The sequence below is a fragment of the Papio anubis genome, chromosome 16, assembly GCF_008728515.1.
Source record: "Papio anubis isolate 15944 chromosome 16, Panubis1.0, whole genome shotgun sequence".
Taxonomy (NCBI): Eukaryota; Metazoa; Chordata; class Mammalia; order Primates; family Cercopithecidae; genus Papio; species Papio anubis.
Genome location: NC_044991.1, coordinates 42370063 through 42391325, shown reverse-complemented (window position 1 = coordinate 42391325; position 21263 = coordinate 42370063). Strand labels below are relative to the sequence as shown.

At 35.6% G+C, this 21263-nt stretch overlaps 1 protein-coding gene across 3 annotated transcripts in view; it reads left to right on the top strand.

The window, feature by feature from the left end:
- Positions 1-21263, top strand: part of MACROD2 (mono-ADP ribosylhydrolase 2) — a 2100238-nt gene that overhangs the window by 2030450 nt on the left and 48525 nt on the right. For all 3 annotated transcript variants that reach the window (XM_021921837.2, XM_003905088.5, XM_009216566.4), the window contains 2 exons: positions 5698-5772; positions 6037-6129. In XM_021921837.2, the coding sequence (XP_021777529.2) occupies positions 5698-5772; positions 6037-6129 (168 nt within the window). The remainder of the gene's footprint in view (positions 1-5697; positions 5773-6036; positions 6130-21263) is intronic.

Below are 21263 nucleotides of genomic sequence, written 5' to 3'. Positions count from 1 at the left end.
CGCTCTGTCGCCCAGGCTGGAGTACAGTGGCCGGATCTCAGCTCACTGCAAGCTCCGCCTCCCGGGTTCACGCCGCCATTCTCCTGCCTCAGCCTCCCGAGTAGCTGGGACTACAGGCGCCCGCCACCTCGCCCGGCTAGTTTTTTGTATTTTTTAGTAGAGACGGGGTTTCACCGTGTTAACCAGGATGGTCTCGAACTCCTGACCTCGTGATCCGCCCGTCTCGGCCTCCCAAAGTGCTGGGATTACAGGCTTGAGCCACCGCGCCCGGCCTCAAATGTTTCTAGAGTGCAAGTAGAGACTGAGAAAAAGTAGTTAAATTTGGTTAGACACCTAACTCACACACACATATGTTTTAGCTAGAATTTTTTCTTCTAAGCTATCACTCAATATTTTTCCCTATTTTTGAAATTGTTTCATTATAATTATTAAATTATATAATATGCAATTGTTATAAAATGCAGGTTAGCAAAATCAAAATCCTATGAATTTAAATCTCAACAACCACATTTGAGATACAGCCTTTCAGTTTTTGCCCCCGATAATATAAATGTGTGTAAGGACACGTGTCCTGTGTATGTAGTTTAAAAAAGTGAAATTGCATTTTACCTTCTAAAATCTTTTTAAACCTCATAATATGTCACTTAGTGGTTGCCTTCAGATTGATGAAATGTTGCTGTTTAGACTTTCTGTAATCCTTAAATTAGAAATTCATTGCTATTTTCTATTTTCTATATCTATCATCATTTCATGTTTCCTTTTGCTCACTACCCTTGCTTTCTTAGTGAACTCGAGTTTGATATCTAAAACATTTATTTGTTTCTTAATGTCTCCATCCATTTTCTATTCATTCAATCTTCTCATTTCCTTACCCACCAATTCTTATATTTCAGGTAAATACAAAGACACTTTCTATAGTTTTTGTTTTTCTGAATATATCTTTTTTTTTTTTTTTTTTTTTTTATTTTATTTTATTTTTTTTTTGAGACGGAGTCTCGCGCTGTGTCACCCAGGCTGGAGTGCAGTGGCGCGATCTAGGCTCACTGCAAGCTCCGCCTCCCAGGTTCACGCCATTCTCCTGCCTCAGCCTCCGAGTAGCTGGGACTACAGGCGCCCGCCACCACGCCCGGCTAGTTTTTTTTTTTGTATTTTTAGTAGAGACGGGGTTTCACCATGTTAGCCCGGATGGTCTCGATCTCCTGACCTCGTGATCCACCCGCCTCGGCCTCCCAAAGTGCTGGGATTACAGGCTTGAGCCACCGCGCCCGGCCCTGAATATATCTTTTACAAAAGTATTTTCCCTCAGCATAATTATATTATGTTTTAATTTTTAAGTACATTCTTTGTTTGCATAGCAGGAAATGGCTCGCCAAGCAAGACATTGCAGGACATTAATTAAAGATATTGCCTTTACTTTCTGTAACAGAATCCTTCTCTCCATGCAGTCATTCTGTGGTCCAGACTTATCTGTAGCAGATCTGAAATGCAAAACCCGTGGCCCTAGTTTTATCAGAAATGGGGTTGAAGTCCCCCCATCCCAGTTCTTGAGACTGATTTTATAAACTCGATTTTAGAATTTTTACATGAATCCTTGTTAAATGTCCTGGCTTCATTTAATTTACTGAGAGTATTTCAGCCTTCATTTTGTTGTCTAATATAGTCTTTATTCAACACAGTTTCCCATAATCCAAAAATCTGCTCGAAGTGATTTTTTCCTCAGAAAGTGGAAATTGTTTTATATCTTAATAGAAAGAAATTTTTTTCACATATAATGCTTGGTTCCAGCAACTGTATGCTTTTTGAGGACAAGCACTGTATCTATCTTACTTAAGATCTACTCCAGCAGCAGGCATATTTACCACTGGTGGCACTCAATACATTGTAGAATGAATAACCAATAGTTCAGTCATCATCATTCTATATAGTATCCAAAGGTGATAAGGGTGGAAACTGGGTTGAGGTGAAAGATTTTAAATTGCTTTCTGCTGCATATTTTGTGGCCCATAGTAGCATGACATAATCAAAAGAATAAAGGATAGAGATGGAATCCTTATATATTTCTGGTGGAAGTGTAAAACAGAACAAATTCTTTAGAACACTGTTTTGCAGGATCTAGTAAAGCTAAACATATATATTCTCTCTTATATAACCTACTTGTTCTCTGTCACTTGGTTTATACCCAAGGAATATGAGTCCATTAAAATATGTTGCCAAAAGAAACATTCAAGCAGTTTTATTTTAGCAGTGTTATTCATAACAGCACCAAATTGAAAACAATTCAACACTCATATGACATAGTATATGCAGACAGTAGAATAGTATATATCAATGAAAAAGAATGAACAAATTCATGCACACAGCAACTGGAATTAATTTCACAGACAACAGTTATAAAAAAAAACCTAAAATACAAAAGAGCATATGGTGCATGTCACATTTAAATGAATTTCTAAAACACACCACACTGTTACCTGGTGGGCGTATGAACAGGAGGAAGCCACTGGTATGAGAATCGTTTTTGATCTGAATGGTAATTACACAGGAAAATTCGTGTGTATATATCTAAAGCATCATAAAGATGTACAGTTAAGGTTTGTACATTTTACTGTATGCAAGTAGATCTCAATTTTAAAAGCTAAAAAGCAAAATAAAGACATTTCTAGGCAAAACAAAAAGAAAAGAGGGATTGTAGTCAGGTAGAGCTGGTTATGATTTTTGAAAGCAGAACTGAGATCACAGCACTTACTTTCCAGGGGTAATGTGATGATTAGAGATAATATGTGTGAAGTATCTAGGGACAGTTTGGCATTTTTTATGGGGATCAATAATTTGCAGATTCACTTACATCTTCTAGGCCAGTGCTTCTCAAGCTTTAACTTGCATACAAATCACATGGACATCTTGTTATACAATGCAGGCTCTGATTCTGTAGGTCTGTGATGAGGCCTGAAATTCTGCATTTTTGAAAAGCTCTCGGGTAATTCCAATGTTGCTTGTCCATGGACCATACTTTTGTTAGGGACAAGCTGCCCCAGGACTGCCACCCCCACCCCGAACAATGCAGCTGAAACTTACCCCAAATACTCTGCAACTGCATTCCTGGACCCTTATCTAGGCACTAAGCAAGGTCACCAGACTTGCTTACAGCCCTCCAGGTGGCATGGGGGAGGTCACAAGAAACAAGGATAAACCTAAGTTACATGCTCTTGTAAATTCCTATATTGTAAACTGGTCACTAAATGATATGTGGTAAAATTAACAAACAACCCCAGGGTCTCTCTCCACCATATAAACCCCTCATTTTGTAAGCTGAAGGCTGCCTCCTCTGACTGGTGGGGCAGCCGGGCAGGCTAATAAACTTACTGGCCTGACCTTCGGTGTCTCTCTCTTTCTCTCTCTCTCTCTCTCTCTCTCTCTCTCTCTCTCGTCCTTTCTCTCAGCTAACCTTACAACTTTGAGTGGCAATGGGGAAGAATGAGGATGAACGGGTTTTTCAAAAGTGGAAAGGTCTTGATCAAGTTCAAATTGTAAAAGGCCTTTCTGCGATCAAATCACAAAATAGAATATAGGAGAAGAAAACGAAAGATCCAAGAGACAGATGATATATCCCTAAATGAGGAAAGAAGGCAGGAGGCTAGAAAGTGGGAAAACCGAAATATTTTGCAGAACCATGAAGATGGCATTTCATTGAACTTCAGGAGTGATGAAAGAAAATCATCAAAAACCGCTTGAGGTTTTTATATTCAGTGATCAAATAGATAAACATGCTTTAGTTTTAATTATTTTATTGGATCCTTTTGATTAAAACCGAGCTCAGGAGGAGTGGATATCACACAAAAGGCATGATTTTTCCCTTATCTGGGTCCTGCTAGCAGAGAATGAATCAAGGGGACGTAGTATCATGGGCAGGTTAAAAATAATTGTATCAGAGAGGAAACTCTAAGATGAGGAGTTATATAAGTCAGCTTTGCTGCAGTAACAAATAACCCCAAAAATCCCATTGGGGGGCTCAACAACAAAGGCTGGTTGTGTCTCTTTTTAGCCCCGCTTGACTGTGTTCCACATGCTTTCCCTTCAGGATCTAGATGAAGGAACATGGTCTATTAGGAGCAAAAGAGCTGCAGGCAACATACAATGGATCTGAAGCCTTCTGCTTGGTTGCAGTACGCATGATGTCTGTTCCAGTGCCATTTCCTAAACAAGTCACATGAACAGACCTGTGCCAATGTGGTGGGAACATACACTTGCCCCACAAGGGCCACTGCATGTCACATTGTCACAGACAGGGAAATATAATCCTCTTATAGGAAGAAGTAGAGACAAGTTGAAACCATAACGCCACCACAGGGATGGACTCAGGCAAAGAGTCCACGCGCCTCTCAATCTGCTTTGCATGTATAACCAACCCTAGCTCTAGAATTTTTAAAAAAAATTTCCATAGTTAAATATCCTCAGCACAAAATCTTTCATTAGCCTGAGGCAAAATGGACAGATTTCAATTTCCTCTCTTAATGAGCACTTAAATGTTTTAAACTCTACAGGGGAGGGTAGGAGGAGAAGCCAAGGGGTGTGGAAGAAAAACCATTACTAGATAATCAACCTAAGAGTAATCAAGAGTTGGCTGAATTCTCTCCTGACCTTTGCTGTATTTAGTATGTGCCTTAAGAGAATGGCTGAGCTGTTATCCCCCCAGTTCCCTTGTGCCCACATGACTCAAGTTTTTTATGCTCTGTTGATGGAAAAATGAAAGTGCAAGTAGTGTTTTCATTTTCTAGGAATCCTCACTATGGGAAACATTTGTATCTTAAAAGGAAATTAAATGTAGTTAACCCATACAGCCCAGAAATTATTGTAAAATTTGAAAATTTCCAGGTTGTGTCCTCTATCCACATCCTGTGCATTGATAAGCTATATAAGTATGGTGTTATGCCCAGACCGTTTATTCCCCGAAGAAGACCACCAGAGTCCAGAGTCAAAGCTAAGCAGCAAGGATCTTTATTACAGGTTCGAACCTGGAACTCTCCCTCGCTCGCGAAACGAGACGGGCAGGAGAGCTCCCCCACTGAGCTCCGAGCAGTGTTATATAGTCTAAGAAAAGTGGGCATAGAGTTATTATACAAATCAGATATATGATTGGCTAGTGTTTGAACAAGGCGATTTGGCTAACTATGATTGGTTCCCGCCATTTCTGATATTTCGGTTCAACCTTTGAGGCGGGAGAGCAGGTTTATGGCAGCAAGAGTTTATCTTACTTAAACACGTCTTGTGACCTTGCCTCAGAACTTACAAAATCTCTGGTATGTGCAAAACAAAATCTCTGGTACGTGCAGAAAAACAGGTGCTCACAGAACTTACGAAATCTCTGGTATGTGCAAAGATTAGAGAGCAGAACAAAGGTGTAGCGGGGTGGGGGGTGCAGGTACACATCTATCTTTGTGTCCTTTCAATGGCAGTTTCAAATCAGTTTCCAAAAAAAAAAAAAAAAAAAAAAGATTTTTTCCTAAATTATCAGGATATTTCTCAGAAAATAATTGATATAAATCTGACGATGAGAAAAATTGTATCTTTGCCCTCCACTTTGGTTTCAAAACTGTTCTCTATTTCTCCATGCACGATTAAAGCATGGTTTCTGAAGGTCAGGAAGCTGTGGTCATGCATATCACATTTCTTTTATTTTTCAATCACTGTTTTGAACAGGACAAGAGAATGATTCAACAAAGAATGAAATAAAAATTGAAACAGAATCCCAGAGCTCATATATGGAAACAGAAGGTACTGAAACCAAAATATATTGTTATCTTAGAATGAGATGAAACTGTGAACCATGACTTCTGTATATACCTGTGTGTGTGAGTGGCATGTGTGTGTGTTTTAAGCAATGATTACTGGAGGATAACAACAGTGCTCAACTTGGTGTACCTATTGAAACTTGAAGGGGGAAGAAAGAACTCTAACTTTCTAAGCCATAGTCTCTGTATTCTCTCAATGATTCCAACTAAGACATCCCTGAGTGTCTGTCTGTCTCATTCTTTTTAGAACTTGCATCAAACCAAGAAGATGCCGTGATTGTGGAGAAAACAGAAGTGATTCCATTAACAGATGACCAAGAAGAAAAAGAAGGTGAAAAAGGTAGGACTGCTCTTAAATTAACCCATCAAGAATAGAAAGTTTCTGTGGATTCCTGCCTAGAATTCAACCATCAAGTTATTCTCATGCAATTACAGTTTGTAAAGGGGGAAAATGAACGTTTCCTTAACCCCAAATCTCCTTTTGAAAGTAGAATAAAATCTAGAAGTAGCAAAATAAGATACTTGGAAGACTTATAGCAACTACGTATAGCATAAGGATGTTTTTGTTATTCATTTAGATTCAATTTAAATTTTTTAAATTACAGTCTTGAGAAAGCCTATAAGAAATCAAAATTATGGGCTAGAGGGATAAAGTTCATAAAAAGTCTGAAATGGCTTTAAAGCAAATAGACTGACCTTTTTGTATGCATTTCATCTGTCTTCCTTCGTATAGTAGTGATGAAAGAAACAATTTATGTAAAAGAAGCAGGTTATATGAACCTAAATTGCAAGTTTGTTTGCTAATATTAGGATGCAATCATATTGAATACTGTTTTAAAAAATAAGTAGCATTATAATGATTTCTGAAAACTCAAGAGGAATGAACACTCCGTAAATATTAAGGCAGCATGCAGGGCAAGAGGCCAACGTATTGGAGTGAAGATAGAAATATTTTTAAAAATATATTTTAAAAAATTATTCTGAGTAATTCAGGATTAATTGAAGAACTTAAAGAATTCAATGTTTAAATATAAAGCAATCTCTTAAAAGAAGCTCATGAAATAATTTTTGTTACAGTATATCCTAAATCATACTGCTCTTAAATAAATATGTATTTTCAAAGCAGTTGCAGAGTAATAACTTGACAGGTCTTGTTTAAAGAACACAGTGATCAATTTTGTTTCCAAATTAAAACTCAGACATGATCTCAATTGTAAAATCAGGTCAATAGCAACTACAGCTTCCAAATTATGAACTCTTCTTGGCAAGGGCATTGACACAGTTTAATTGCTAAACCATGTTAGAGATTTTGACACTTTTAAAATTTTGACTGCATTTACAGTACGACATTCTTCTATGTCTATGCCTCTAATAAACTTTTCTCTATTGCAAATCGTAGTTCAGACTCACGACTCCACATTCCTGTCAAGTCAAATAAAGGGTATATTTGAAGTTATTTCATGTCTAATATTGATAACTGAGAATTGATACAACCCTTACTCAGAATCAGATACATGGTATTGCTCTCTTCAATTGCAGTTTTAAAATGTAAAATAGACAATGCTGTGCGTGTTAGCTTAATTTCTCTCTAGCAGAAATTGTTTGCTTTGTTTATTGCATTTCAAGAAATGCAAATGGTAAAGAGGAACATCGAACAGCTGTACGTTTTCCTCTTTTTGACTTGACCTATAAGAAAAAAGCTGGCATTCAGCACACATTGACATGTTTCCCTTCTCCCAGAGCCTTCCCAAGCATTGAACACTACTCTGATGACTGAAGAAGTAAATACCCACCTTTCCTCTCTTCCTTGTAAATATGCCAATCTTTTTCTGATAATGGTGGAATAGCATGTGGGAAAAAAGCAAGGTGAAATTCTGCTCCTTGCTTTTAGCAACTATGAGGTTGAATTTCTTTGTTAAAATTTGACTTTTCTAGGCCGGGCGCGGTGGCTCAAGCCTGTAATCCCAGCACTTTGGGAGGCCGAGACGGGCGGATCATGAGGTCAGGAGATCGAGACCATCCTGGCTAATACGGTGAAACCCCGTCTCTACTAAAAAATACAAAAAACTAGCCGGGCGAAGTGGCGGGTGCCTGTAGTCCCAGCTACTCGGGAGGCTGAGGCAGGAGAATGGCGTGAACCCAAGAGGAGGAGCTTGCAGTGAGCTGAGATCCGGCCACTGCACTCCAGCCTGGGCGACAGAGCAAGACTCCGTCTCAAAAAAAAAAAAAAAAAAAAAAAAAAAATTTGACTTTTCACTGTAAGATGATTACCAATGCTGGTAGTCTTGAATTAACCACATTTTCTCTCCCATCTTTATCATAGATATTTCACTTGGCCCTGCCTTGAATATTTCTGGTATTTAAATTTGAAATAATTTTATACTGTTTTAAAAAATAAGTGAGCATTATAATGATTTCTGAAAACTCAAGAGGAATGAACACTCAGTAAATATTAAGGCAGCATTCAGGTCAAGAAGCCAATAGATTGGAGTGAAGATAGAAATATTTTTAAAAACATATTTTAAAAAACTATTTGTCATCTTATACTTTGCATTGAAGTAAGAGTGAAAAGCTATTTTGTTCCCTATATGAAAAGTACTCATAGGAAAAGGAGGCAATGTAGACTCATGGTGCTCTGCAGTAGCTCTGCTCCACCATTGATAAGCTGGGTGACTTTGGACAAGTTACTTAACCTACCTGCTTCAGGCTCTTCATCTGTAAGATGACGATGGCAAAAGTACCCGTCACATATATTTATGGTGAAAATGTAATGAGTAAAATGTGCAAAGCAATTAAAACAATGCGTGACACATAGAATGCACTCTATAAGTATTTAGTATTTATCATAATTTGATACATTGATGATAAAGTCAAGAAAATCCACATGTGATTTCCCTAAGACCATTCATCATCCTTCTTCACTATTTTGAATCTGTAGAAAATCACATATTCTACATTATCCTTCAACAACAACTGGTTCTACCCATTTGATTGGCAGCACCACCTCAGGCAGGCAGTTTTGATGTGCTCTAAACTCTTTACATTGCCACATATTTTATTCTAAAGAGATAAAACAACTAAGAGAAGGAAGCCAGGTGGAAGGCATTTCTCTCCATTCATAAACACTTTCTTGTTTGTCAGTATCTCAATCTTGCATTTGAGAAATAAATAAAACCATAACTTCTATTTTATTAAAAAAGAAACCATTGAGCTGTTGATAGATCCACAAAAGAAAAGTAGTAAATAAACTCAAAGTAGCAATTTTTTTCCTTTCTTTTTATTTAGTTATTAAAAAGTCTTGTTTGAAAACATTTCGAGACTATAGCTCCAGATTTTGTATTCACAAAATAGTATCTTAATGGAAAGCTGTACATATGTATTAAGAATTATCTGTAAACAAAACAAATGAATATTTTATTACATTTGTAAAGATATTCTTTATAGCTTTAGAAGTATTCGTTCTCCTTTATTGTAAGAATCCTTTTAAGGAGGCAGAAAGTGATTCCTTAAAAAAAAAATCCAGACCGGGAAAAATATATAACCTTTTTCTCTCTTTTTGTAGCATTTTATAAGATTAGAAAATGTAGATAATCTTCAGGATACATCTTCTATGGCTCCCAGGTGTATGGGCACAGATGTTGCAACATTAAGTTTCGAAGTTAGCTCTACTAAAATATGGATTTTGAAAAGAAGGAAAAATATTCAGCAGAAGTTCATGCTGATAAAATTACACAATAGCACAATGGACACGTCCCTGGGAGACCTGAAATACAAAAATTTCAACAGGCATAAAGTGAGGTTTCACATATGGCAGCTTTTCTGATATAGCCACATTGCCTCTTCCTAAATGAGCCCAGTTTTATGATTTCCCAGCAGGACCTGCAACACATATGAAATCCAGTGGAATAACATCATTTAGGTTAATAACTAAATAGGAAAGTAATATTATAGAAGATCTTCTCTGAAAAGGATCTCATGTTTTAGTATAAAATATAAAGTCAGCATTAAAACATCTTTTTTACATTTGTTATTTAGGTGAATTTAGAAATATTTGACATAAAATCTTAACTATATCCACACTGTGTTGTTATTTCACAAAATTTTCACGTATGTTTATGATATATATTGGTTTTTTTTCTCTAAGTGTTACACAGAATGAATACATTTGGTCCCAATAATTTTTCATATCAATTAATAAGTGTAGCATAGAATAGTAATCCTTTGTCTGTTTACCCAAGATTGAACAAAATGTTGACAGAGACTTAAAGTATATTATGGTTTAATGTTTTCTTAGAAAAAGATGCATATGGGCAGGCGTGCAAGTAAAGAGTTAAGCACAAGCCAGTGACAAGTGTAAAGTATCATGCCCTTAGGTTCATGTTTTGAACCAAGCGTGGTCTGACCAGCATGACCTTGAGACGTAGTGTACACACAGCCACGGCTTCTAGCCCTGGCTGTGTGATTCCTGGCAATGCTTAAACTTCGAAGAATCCCAGTCTCTAGGGTAATAATGAGGGGCATGAACTCAAAATTGCAGTTATAAGGTTCTCCAGTTTTATAAATTTTCTTAGAAGGCCAACTCTGAAGGACCACATTCTTGATGAAACAAGAGCGATGGCATGGGAGCCAATGGTCAGCCATGCTGAAAGCTGAAATCATAGGTTTCCCTCAGTTTTAGTTATTGTACCCTATTGATAAAAATATAGAGGCACCCTAGGCCAGGCAAAAACAAAAAAAATCACCCAAATATATTAGGGCTTACCAACGATTGGACAGCTAATTACTCCCTGAAGATACTTTAAAGGGGGAGGGGAATGCCTTTTAGCTCAAGGTGGGTTTACACAGAAACTCTGCTCAGAACCAAGCTGGATTTCCATCACCATCTTTCTCAGTCCACGTGGGAAACATCCTTTTTTGCAACTCCTCTGGCTACGATTTCATCTTTCAGTGAACACATAGCAAGTGAGCAACTTTCTCTTCTGCTTCTACCAGTCAAATCCATTAGAGGTTTATCTCATCTACAAAGCACCCCTGTATAGCCCTTGGTGTTTTCCATTTCTCACAGGATTCTTACATCGCTGGCAGAGCCCTTTCTTCTCTCCTTGAAAAGCAGACCTTGCACTAGCAATGTTGCCATACACAGAATACCTGCGTATTACATGATAGCACAATGGACATGTCCCTGGGAATAGAATACCTAACACTTGGGCCTTCATATACAAGCTGTGTTCTTGGCTATAAAGAGTCATTGCTCAGGCATATTTTTGATTCATGCAAAATACTGTATACACTTGCATCTTGAGTAACAAACTTACTGGAACATTCTACTTTCAGAAAGTCTTTGTATCTCTTTTCAAATGAAATCAAGTTTAGTAATGCCCTATTATTCATAGTAGTAGCACCATTATTTAGTTTTCTAGGGCAGTTTTATCATTTGTTTTCTTCTTTTTTAATAACATTTTGAATCTGGAATTCAACAACCAAAATTATGTTTTAGGATATCCGTTAAATTAAAAATGTTGGTCTTTGTTTGGGTTTTATGAATATTTTAGTGTCTAATGAAATTCCTCATATTGGTTAAGTATCTTGAACATAAAAATTATAAAGTTTTAAGCTAAATTGCTTAGGTTTTCTACATGTCTCTATCTATGCAATGTAAACATATAGAACCAGTTCGTTCAAATTATGCTGCATAACTAACCTATAATTTTAAAGTTAAAAAATATAGAAGAATAAACGGTATATTCACTGCTACAATAATAATGTTGGTGTGGATAGCATATATGCATGTGTACGTGTGTAAAGTTAGATTATACATGTATAAAGTTCACATGTATCTACCCAGTAAGAAAGTTATGCAGGCCTCTTGAATTTGTTTAAATCCTCTAGCTTGCTGCAATCATCTTGTCTTTAAAGATTTAGAAAAATATTGCCCCGAACCTCCATTTTTCATGTTAGGAGAAATCTATGATCCCTTCCAATATCTCTGAGAATTCTTTGCTGTCAGGTTTATTTCTTCTACTCTCAGGCTCCAAGCTCCTGCCTCTGGTGACTTCTCACTTCAGCCTTTGCCTTTCCTTTTTATCCTAAGCTGTCTCTAGTTCTCACTATGGCTCCCACTCAGACACCACTACCACCTCTCATCCCTTCACTCCGTGCAGTACCACAAACTCAAGGATGTGTGTGGGTTTAAGTGAATGTTAGCATCAAAACTTGTTATTACCTTGTGCATGCCCATGTGGGGAATTTTCAGAGACCATCTCTTGTAAGTCTCCAGCATCCAGCTATATCCTGTATCACCCTTTGTCTTCTTGATTTCTTGCCCTTCTTAACACTCCAGTTTCATTTACAGTTTAACTTTGTATCATGCCTATGTGCTTCTGGTCTTGCCCTGAGTTGTATGATTCTACAACCATGTGGCTTATCAAACCACATGGCTTATCAAAGTAATTTGCAGAAACAAAAGATCACTCGCATAAGTGGAATTCTGTCTTTAAATGTTGAACTTGTTATTCCTCTCTGCCGAATTAGAGTTCTACAACTCTCTGTGCATAAAGTACCTGGATTTTTTTCACAACTAATAAAAAGATTAACATGTACTTGCGTCTAAACATAATATTGTTTTACCTATATTATCCTGAAATACTTCAGAAAAATTAACCTTCTTTAAAGATAATGAGTATAATTATTAACATTTGTTCCTTATATTTAACTTCCTCCCGAAGATGTTATATAATGCTAAATTGAAATTTTCAGAAAGATAAAATTTGACTGTCATACAACTATAAAATCAATACAAGTAAAATATTTTATTTAAATGATTAACTAGTAAGGGAATCATTAAGATGTTAAAAGTGGTTCAAAAGAGAATTTGAAGAGAGAGAGAGAGAGAGAGTGTGTGTGTGTGTGAGAAATCCATCTATTATCTATGCAATGCCTTTTTGTCAATAACAGACCATATATGTCACGGTGGTCCCATAAGATTATGGATACTACATTTTTACTGTACCTTTTCTATGTTTAGATATGTTTAGATACAAATACTTACCATTGTGTTATAATTATCTACAGTCTTCAGCACAGTAACATGCTGTACAGGTTTATAATCTAAGAGCAATAGACTATACCATATAATCTCGGTATGTGGTAGGCTATACCATCGAGGTTTGTGTAAGTACACTCTATGATGTTTGCATGATGAAATCACCTAGCAACGTATTTCTCAGAATGTATCTTCATCTTAAGCAATGCATGACTGTATATTGGTTATGAATTATGGCTATATGGATATACACATGGATCCATAATACACACATTCAGAAATACTGAATATATCCATATAAACATAAACAATTCAGGAGCACTGAAAATTTCCAAACTGGCTAATATCATACAGGACAATACAACATATCCATTCTTTCTATCAGACAAAATTCATTTTCATTGATATGAACAAATTTCATTTTCATTACTTCAAGTTTTCTACATGTTACCTTCTACCTCTACAGATATGTAAAATAGTCTAGTGAATAGAAAGGAATACACCCTCGTAGAACCAGATAATCCCAGATAGTCTGGAGGGCAACACCGAACCTTCCACCACAGTGACACCCAGGGATCTCTTTTATCCATTGTCAAGTCTTAGACAATTTTTCTTGACAGTATACTGAAGGCAAAACTGCCTTTCTTTTTCTTTTCTTTTTTTTCTTTTTCTTTGAGACAGAGTCTTGCTCTATTGGCAGGCTGGAGTGCAGTGGCGCGATCTCAGTCCACTGCAACCTCCACCTCCCGGATTCAAGCAATTCTCCTGCCTCAGCCTCCCAAGTAGCTGGAACTACAGGTGCCTGCAACCACGCCTGGCTAATTTTTGTATTTTCAGTAGAGACGGGGTTTCACCATGTTGGCCAGGATGGTCTCGATCTCTTGACCTTGTGATCCGCCCACCTCAGCCTCCCAAAGTGCTGAGATTACATACCCAGCCTAAAACTGTCCTTTTTTACCTGTTTACCACCTCACTTATTTGTTATTGTTCACTATTTGATGTATTTGATAGACAGTGACAAAATACTAAGATAGTATCGGAGTAGGGCAGTAGCTTCCAATTTCATCTGAGGTTGTAGTTTACTTCCTATTGTTTTATGGCAAGTACTGCTATTCTACATTTAATATAGTTGCACACACACTGTAGATGAAGGTGTACTTCTAAGATGCCTCAATTGTAAGAAGTGCTATTATTCTACGTATTATTCATAAATTTTCTAAAATCTTGCTTATTAAAGTAAGACACAATAATTTCTTATCATTTAAGATTTTTATTTTATATGTTTAAAAAAACTCTTTGAACAAGATGTAGAACTTTTTCATATATCACCCTTAAGAATACATAGAAAGAAAATTTTAGGCTAAAGGAATTAGTTACAGTATTGCTAAAACTTCATCAGATTCAGGGTCCTACTTCTAAATCACTTTCAATCAAAGTCATCAATATCTGTTTTTATTATGCAATATTGTCCTCTGCCAATATCTTTGATGGTTCAGAATTTAAGAGAATTCTTAAAGAATTTAAAACTCATTGGCTTGTAAGTCTCTTAAGACTTAAGTCTGTCTTGCTATCATATAGAGTTAGCCTATTTTTTCTTTGTTGCTTCTACTTAGAGGCTGTTAAAACACTCCTGATTCACCAACTCCCTCCATATTTATTATTTTTCAGAGATTTAAACCCAAGTCATTGAAACTCATTCTGCAAGTTTGAGTACTTTTGGTTTTGATGCTAATGCCTATATGGGTATGATAAATTGTATCATCATGTCCTGACCAACAAAAATTTTGTAACAATTCACTATTTCAAAGATGTTAAGATGTGAAAGCAGTGTACTTTATATTAGGAAATATAGTATTTATTTCACAATGAAAACTACTACACTGAGACTAGAAAATGGAAACGTGATTACAAGTGATATAACTGAGTAAAGTTATTTTTTTTTTCTGCTAACTCTAATGACTGGCAGGGGGATCTTTAGTAGCACATCAGTCCACCATTACCCTACCGCACATTGCATAACTAAGAAAGTCATAAATGGTTTTATTCATACATTCAACAAATGCTTCTAATGCACATGTTATATGTCCCAGAAATTGCATAGACACTAGCACTAAAACTGAGGAAGACAGACAAAGCCACTGCTGGGCTCATTCCAAGCATAGAGCTCAGGATAGAAGTCTTTTTTTTTTTTTTTTTTATTTTATTTTTTTTTTACTTTTTAAGATTCCTCATATAACTGAGATCACACAGTGTTTGTCTTTGTCTTATTTCACTCAGCATAATGCCCTCGAGTTTCATCCATGTTGTCACAAATGGCAGGATTTCCTTCTTTTTAATGACTGAGTAATATTCCATTATACATATATATTGCATTGCACACATATTATGTATACAAATGTGAGAGATGTGTGTGTGTGTATGTGTGTGTGTCACATTTTTCTCTATTTATTGATGCATCTATGGGCACTTAGGTTGTTTCTGTGTCCTGGATATTATGAATAATGCTGCAATGAACATGAGAGTACAGACATCAAGCTACTGGTTTCCTTTCCTTCAGATATCTAGCCAGAAGTGGGATGACTGGATCGTTTGATAATCCTATTTTTAATTTGTTGAGGAACCTCGATACTATTTTCCATAATGCCGTACTCATTTACATTTCTGTTAACAGTGTAGGTTCCCTTTTTTCCACACCCTCACCAACACTTGCTAGCTCTTTCTTGCCTTTTTGAAAAAAGTCTTCCTAACAAGCGTGAGGTCATATCTAATTGTGATTTTGATTTCCAGTTCCCTGATGATTAGTGATGTTCAGCACCTTATCTCATACCTATTGGCCATTCATAAGTCTTCTTTGGAAAAATGTCTATTCAGGTCTCGATATCAACATAACGCTGGCCTCATAAAGTGAATTTGGAAGTCTTCCCTTCTCTTCAATTTTTTTGAAAGAGTTTGAGTAAGGTTGGCATTAATTCTTCTTTAAATGTTTGGTATAATTCACCAGCGAATTAATCTGGTCCTGGACTTTTCTTTGTTGAGAGGTTTTTGATTACTGACTCAAACTCTTTACTTATTTTTTGACTATTCAGATTTTCTTTTTTAAATCAGATAATCTGTTTTATTATAATTCTTATATGTTTGGGATATTAACCCCTTATCACATATATGGTTTACAAATATTTTCTCCCATTTTATATGTTGCCTTTTCACTTTGTTGATTATTTCCTTTTCTGTGCAGAAGCTTTTAGGTTTTTTAGAAAATCTGTTTATTTATTTTTGCTTTTGTCACTTGTGCTTTTGATGTCATATCCAAAAAATCATTGCCAAGACCAATATCAAGAAGTTTTTTTCCTATGTCTTCTATATGAGTTTTACAGTTTCAGGTCTTACATTTAAGTTTTTCATCTATTTCAAGTTAATTTCTGTGAGTGGTATAAGACAGAGGTATAATTTTATTCTTTTCTATCTGGGTATCCAGTTTTCCCAGCATCAGTTATTAAAGAGACTATTCTTTTGCCATTCTGTGTTCTTGACTACCTTGTCAAGTATTAGTTGACTTTGTATGCATGGGTTTATTTCTGGGCTTCTCAATTCTGTTCTATTGGTCTGTGTGTCTGTTGCTGTGCCAGTACCGTACTGTTTTGATTACTATAGCTTTGTAATGTTGTTTGAAATCAGTAAGTGTGATGTCAGTAAGTGTGAAGCAAAAAAGAAAAAATAGCTTTGGCTATTTGCGATATTTTGTATTTCCATATGAGTGTTAGGATTGTTTTCTCATTTTATGTGAAAAATGCCCTTGAAATTGTGATAGGGATTACATTGAATGTGTAGATTGTTTTAGGTATTTGGGCATTTTAACAATATTAATTCTTTTGATTCATAGGTATGGAATACTTTTACATTTATTTGTGTCTTAAATCATTTTCCCATCAATGCTTTGCAGTTTTCATATACAGATGTTTCACTGCCTTGGTTAAATATATTCCTAAGTATTTTATTATTTTTGATGCTACTATAAATGTATACTTTTCTTTATTTCATTTTCAGATATTCATTGCTAGTGCATAGAAATGCTCCTGATTTTTTTTTTTTTTTTTTTGAGACAGAGTCTCACTGTGTCGCCCAGGCTGGAGTGCAGTGGCCGGATCTCAGCTCACTGCAAGCTCCGCCTCCTAGGTTCATGCCATTCTCCTGCCTCAGCCTCCCAAGTAGCTGGGACTACAGGCGCCCGCCACCTTGCCCGGCTACTTTTTTGTATTTTTTTTTAGTAGAGACGGGGTTTCACCATGTTAGCCAGGATGGTCTCGATCTCCTGACCTCGTGATCCACCCATCTCGGCCTCCCTAAGTGCTGGGATTACAGGCTTGAGCCACCACGCCCGGCCGAAATGCACCTGATTTTTGTATGTTGATTTTGAATTCTGCAGCTTTAATGAATTTATTAGTTTTAACACTTTTTTGTTGGAGTCTGTAAAGTTTTTAATAAGATTATATCATCTACAAATAGAGACAATCATAATTCTTCTTTTCTGATTTGAATGCCTTTTATTTCTTTGTCTTGTTTAATTGCTTTGTTTAGGACTTCTAGTTCCATGTTGCGTAGAAATGGTGAGTAGGGGCATCTTTGTCTTGTTCTTGACCTTAGAGGAAAAACCTTCAGCTTTTTACAATTAAGTATGATGACAGCTATGGGCTTGTCATATATGGCCTTTATTGTGTTAGAGTACATTCCTCCTATACTCAAATTGTTGAGTTTTTTTTTTTTAAATCATGAAAGGGTGGTTAATTTTTTCAAATGCTTTTTCTGCATATATTCAGATGATCATATGATTTTTATCCTTCATTTTGTTAATGTGATATATCAGATTCATTGATTTCCATATGTTGAACTATCCTTGAATTCCAGATGTAAATCCCTCCATCCTTCTAAACTGCTGTTGAATTTGCTAGTAATTTGTTGAAATTTTTTGTATCTATTTTCATCAAGGATATTTGCCTTTAATTTTTATTTCTTGTAGTGTTCCTATCTATCTTGGGTATCAAGGTAATGCTGGCCTCATAAAATGAATTTGGAAGTGTTCCCTTCTCTTCAATTTGTTTGGAAGAGTTTAAGTAAGATTGACATTAATTCTTCTTTAAATGTTTGGTAGAATTCACCAATGAAGTAATCTGGTTGTGGGCTTTTCTTTATTGGGAGGTTTTTTGACTACTGATTCAATCTCTTTACTCATTACTAGTCTATTCAGATATTCTATTTCTTCATGATTCAGTCATGTTAGATTGTATGCTTCTAGCAGTTTATTCATTTTTTTATGTTATCCAATTTGTTCATTATAATTGTTCATAGTAGTCTCTTATGATCCTTTGTATTTCTTTGGTATCACTTGTGACATCACTGTTTCATTTGTAGTTTTATTTATTTGAGTCATCTTTTTTCTTTAGTCAGCTAAAAGTTTGCAAATTTTGTTAATTTTTTTAAAAAACTCATTTTTATTCATCTTTTTTATTGTTTTTCTATTCTCTATTTCATTAGAGATGAGAGATTTCTTGAGAGATTAGAGATTTCTGTCCTAGTTTTTTATTATTTTTTCTTCTACTAATTTGTGCTTTGTTCCTTTGTTTGTTCCTTAAAGTGTAAAGTTAGGTTATTTGATATCTTTTTTCTTAATGTAGGCATTCATAACTATAAGTTTTCTTCTTGGAACTGCTTTTGCTGCATCCTGTAAGTTTTGGTATATTGTGTTTCTATTTTTGTTTGTCTCAAGATTCTTTTAATTTTGTGATTTTTTTTTGACCTATTGGTTGTTCAGGACTGTGTTATTTAATTTCCATATATTTGTGAATTTTCTAACATTCTTCCTGTTATTGTTCTTTAGTTTATATGTTTGTGATGAGAAAAGTCACTTGACATGATTTCAATGAACTTAAGATTTGTTTTATGGCCTAACATATGATCTATCCTAGGGAATGTTCTGTGTGTACTTGAAAAGAATATGTATTTTGCTGCTATTGAATGGAATGTTAGGTGTCTGTTGGGTTCATTCACTCTATAGTGTTGTTCAAATCTGTTGTTTCTTTATTGATTTTCTTTCTGGGTAATCTATCCATCATTGAGAGTGGAGTTTTAAAGTCCCCTACTACTATTTTATTGCTGTTTATTTCTCCTCTCAGTTCCATTAGTATTTGTTTTATATATTTAGATGTTCTGATGTTTGGTGCATGAATACATACAACTGTGTATCTTCTTGATAATTGATTCCTTTATTATTACAATGACCTTTTCTAGTCTCTTGTGACTATTTTTTAGGTAAAGTCTATTTTGTCTAGTATAAATTTAGCCACCCTTGCTCTCTTTTGGCAGCCCAAGCTGTCAATAAAAGCTAGAATGGTGAAGTGGGATTATTAAAATAGAAGTGACGGGTGAAAACCCAGGGTTAGAGTGGGAGCATGCATGGCCTTTCTGGCCATGCCAAGGAGTGTGGAGACTCACTGCCAACTAGAATCAGACAAATGATTTGATTCATCATTGATTCCTGTGTTTTCCATGTCATTTTACAGACTGAGGTCAATAAGAACCCAAAATTATTACAGTTATTGCACTCTGCCAGCATTTGGTATAGAATTCATATGAGATTATAGGAAATAAATAAAGTTTTCTTAGAACATGCAAAACCTAGGACATTTACTACCTGGCCCTTTATAGAAAAATACTGCTGAGCCCCAGTCTGTTTATATAAAACTCAATGTTACCCTGAATGTGAACTCCCTCATTTCATACAATAACTCTCAAATTATGAATCTTTGTCAACACACATAGACATACATGCATACACTTGAGATGTTTCCATGGAAACATGGATTTATTCTCACAATGCCATACCCTTCTGTAAGCATAGTCTTTGCTGTGTTTGCCTCCCTCCCCAACCTGATAGATTGGAAGAAAATGGTGACCTCTGATGTCAGCCTCCTTTAAAGGGGCCCCAAAGCAGCATGTCTTGGGCCTCAAGTATTTGAGGCCATAAGTGGAATGGAGTAATCCCTACAATCCTGTACTCAGAAGCCTACTCCCTTACTTTGACTTGGCTTTATCTGGTCAGTCTCATTTTGTTTGGCTCTTTCAATCTTAGAATAAAAGTTTAAGTTTCCTTTAAGTACAGTTTTTTTGCCACTGTACATACAGTACTTAAAGTAGGGAGGGTTCTACCTACTTTCCCATGAACTGATCTTTGCCTTCTCTTAGGATACTACAAGTCAGACTTGAATTATGACTGTGAACTAAAGATCCTAATCATAAACATTCAGACAGAAAGACCATTTCAGTGACAGAAGTAACAAGTGCAAGTCTAATCTATAATGTATGTGGAGTAGATAGTGATTGTAATAATAAGGATGTTTATGTATACATTTTTTGTAAAAACCAAAATATTGTCAACCCAAAATATAATTTGTACATTTATACTGTGGTTGGAATAGAGGCTCGATATTTAAATAAAAGACTTTATTTTAGTAAGCAAAAAGCCACAAACTATTATGTCATAAGTTTTGGATGACATACTTACTGCATTTGGATTAGAGTTAACCACTTCACATCAGGTGCAAGAACTTCCAGATCCCACTGATTGTGCGAAAGATATATCCATTTTGATTTGGATTCAAATGTAAGTGCTACTTTTCTCCCTGCTTCAGAAGGAAATTCAATTTCTTTTCATTACTCTTTATACATCAGGTGCCCTCATTTCAGCACAGTACGTAAAAAGCAGGTGGTATAAGGAGTACTTTGAATGTTAATTATTTTTTTCATTTATTTCACTATGAGGATTTACCTTTCAATGTGTTTTTACAATCAAGATGGAAACAATTAGGGAACTTGCTGTTTGAAAGTTTCACTACATTTATTTTATGACATCTGCTGCAATGATTAAGAAAAAAGAGAAAAAGGGAGGCAAGCATTTGAACAATAGCAAGGGGTTTGGATTGATTGTATGTGATTGCTTTATTTCACTGTGAAACTTTGAAGGAAATGTTGTTGAGATGAATCAGTCACGTTTCTCACCAATAATATCATCCCATTGTTCGAATTTAAATTTTTTACACAGAAGCACGAGTTCATTTTTCAAAGATGTTGTCATAGTTTATTAACCTTCATTTTTAATTGAACCTAGTTTTTGGAAACTGCAGAGAAATGGGGAAAAAGAGAAAAAATAGATATTTCTTCTGAAAGAAAAATTTCAAAGGGGAATTTTTTTTCCATTTGTCATATTTAGTTTGTTCCTCAAACTTTAAACCTAATTTACTTTATCTGTTCTTTTGCTTCATAAACCTACAAACACAGTTCATAAAGTGAAAATATTCAGGATTAAGAGGTTCATGGTTCATAATGTATTAAGATATGGTCATATAATTTCAATGTAAGGGAGTACTTTTCAAAATTAATAT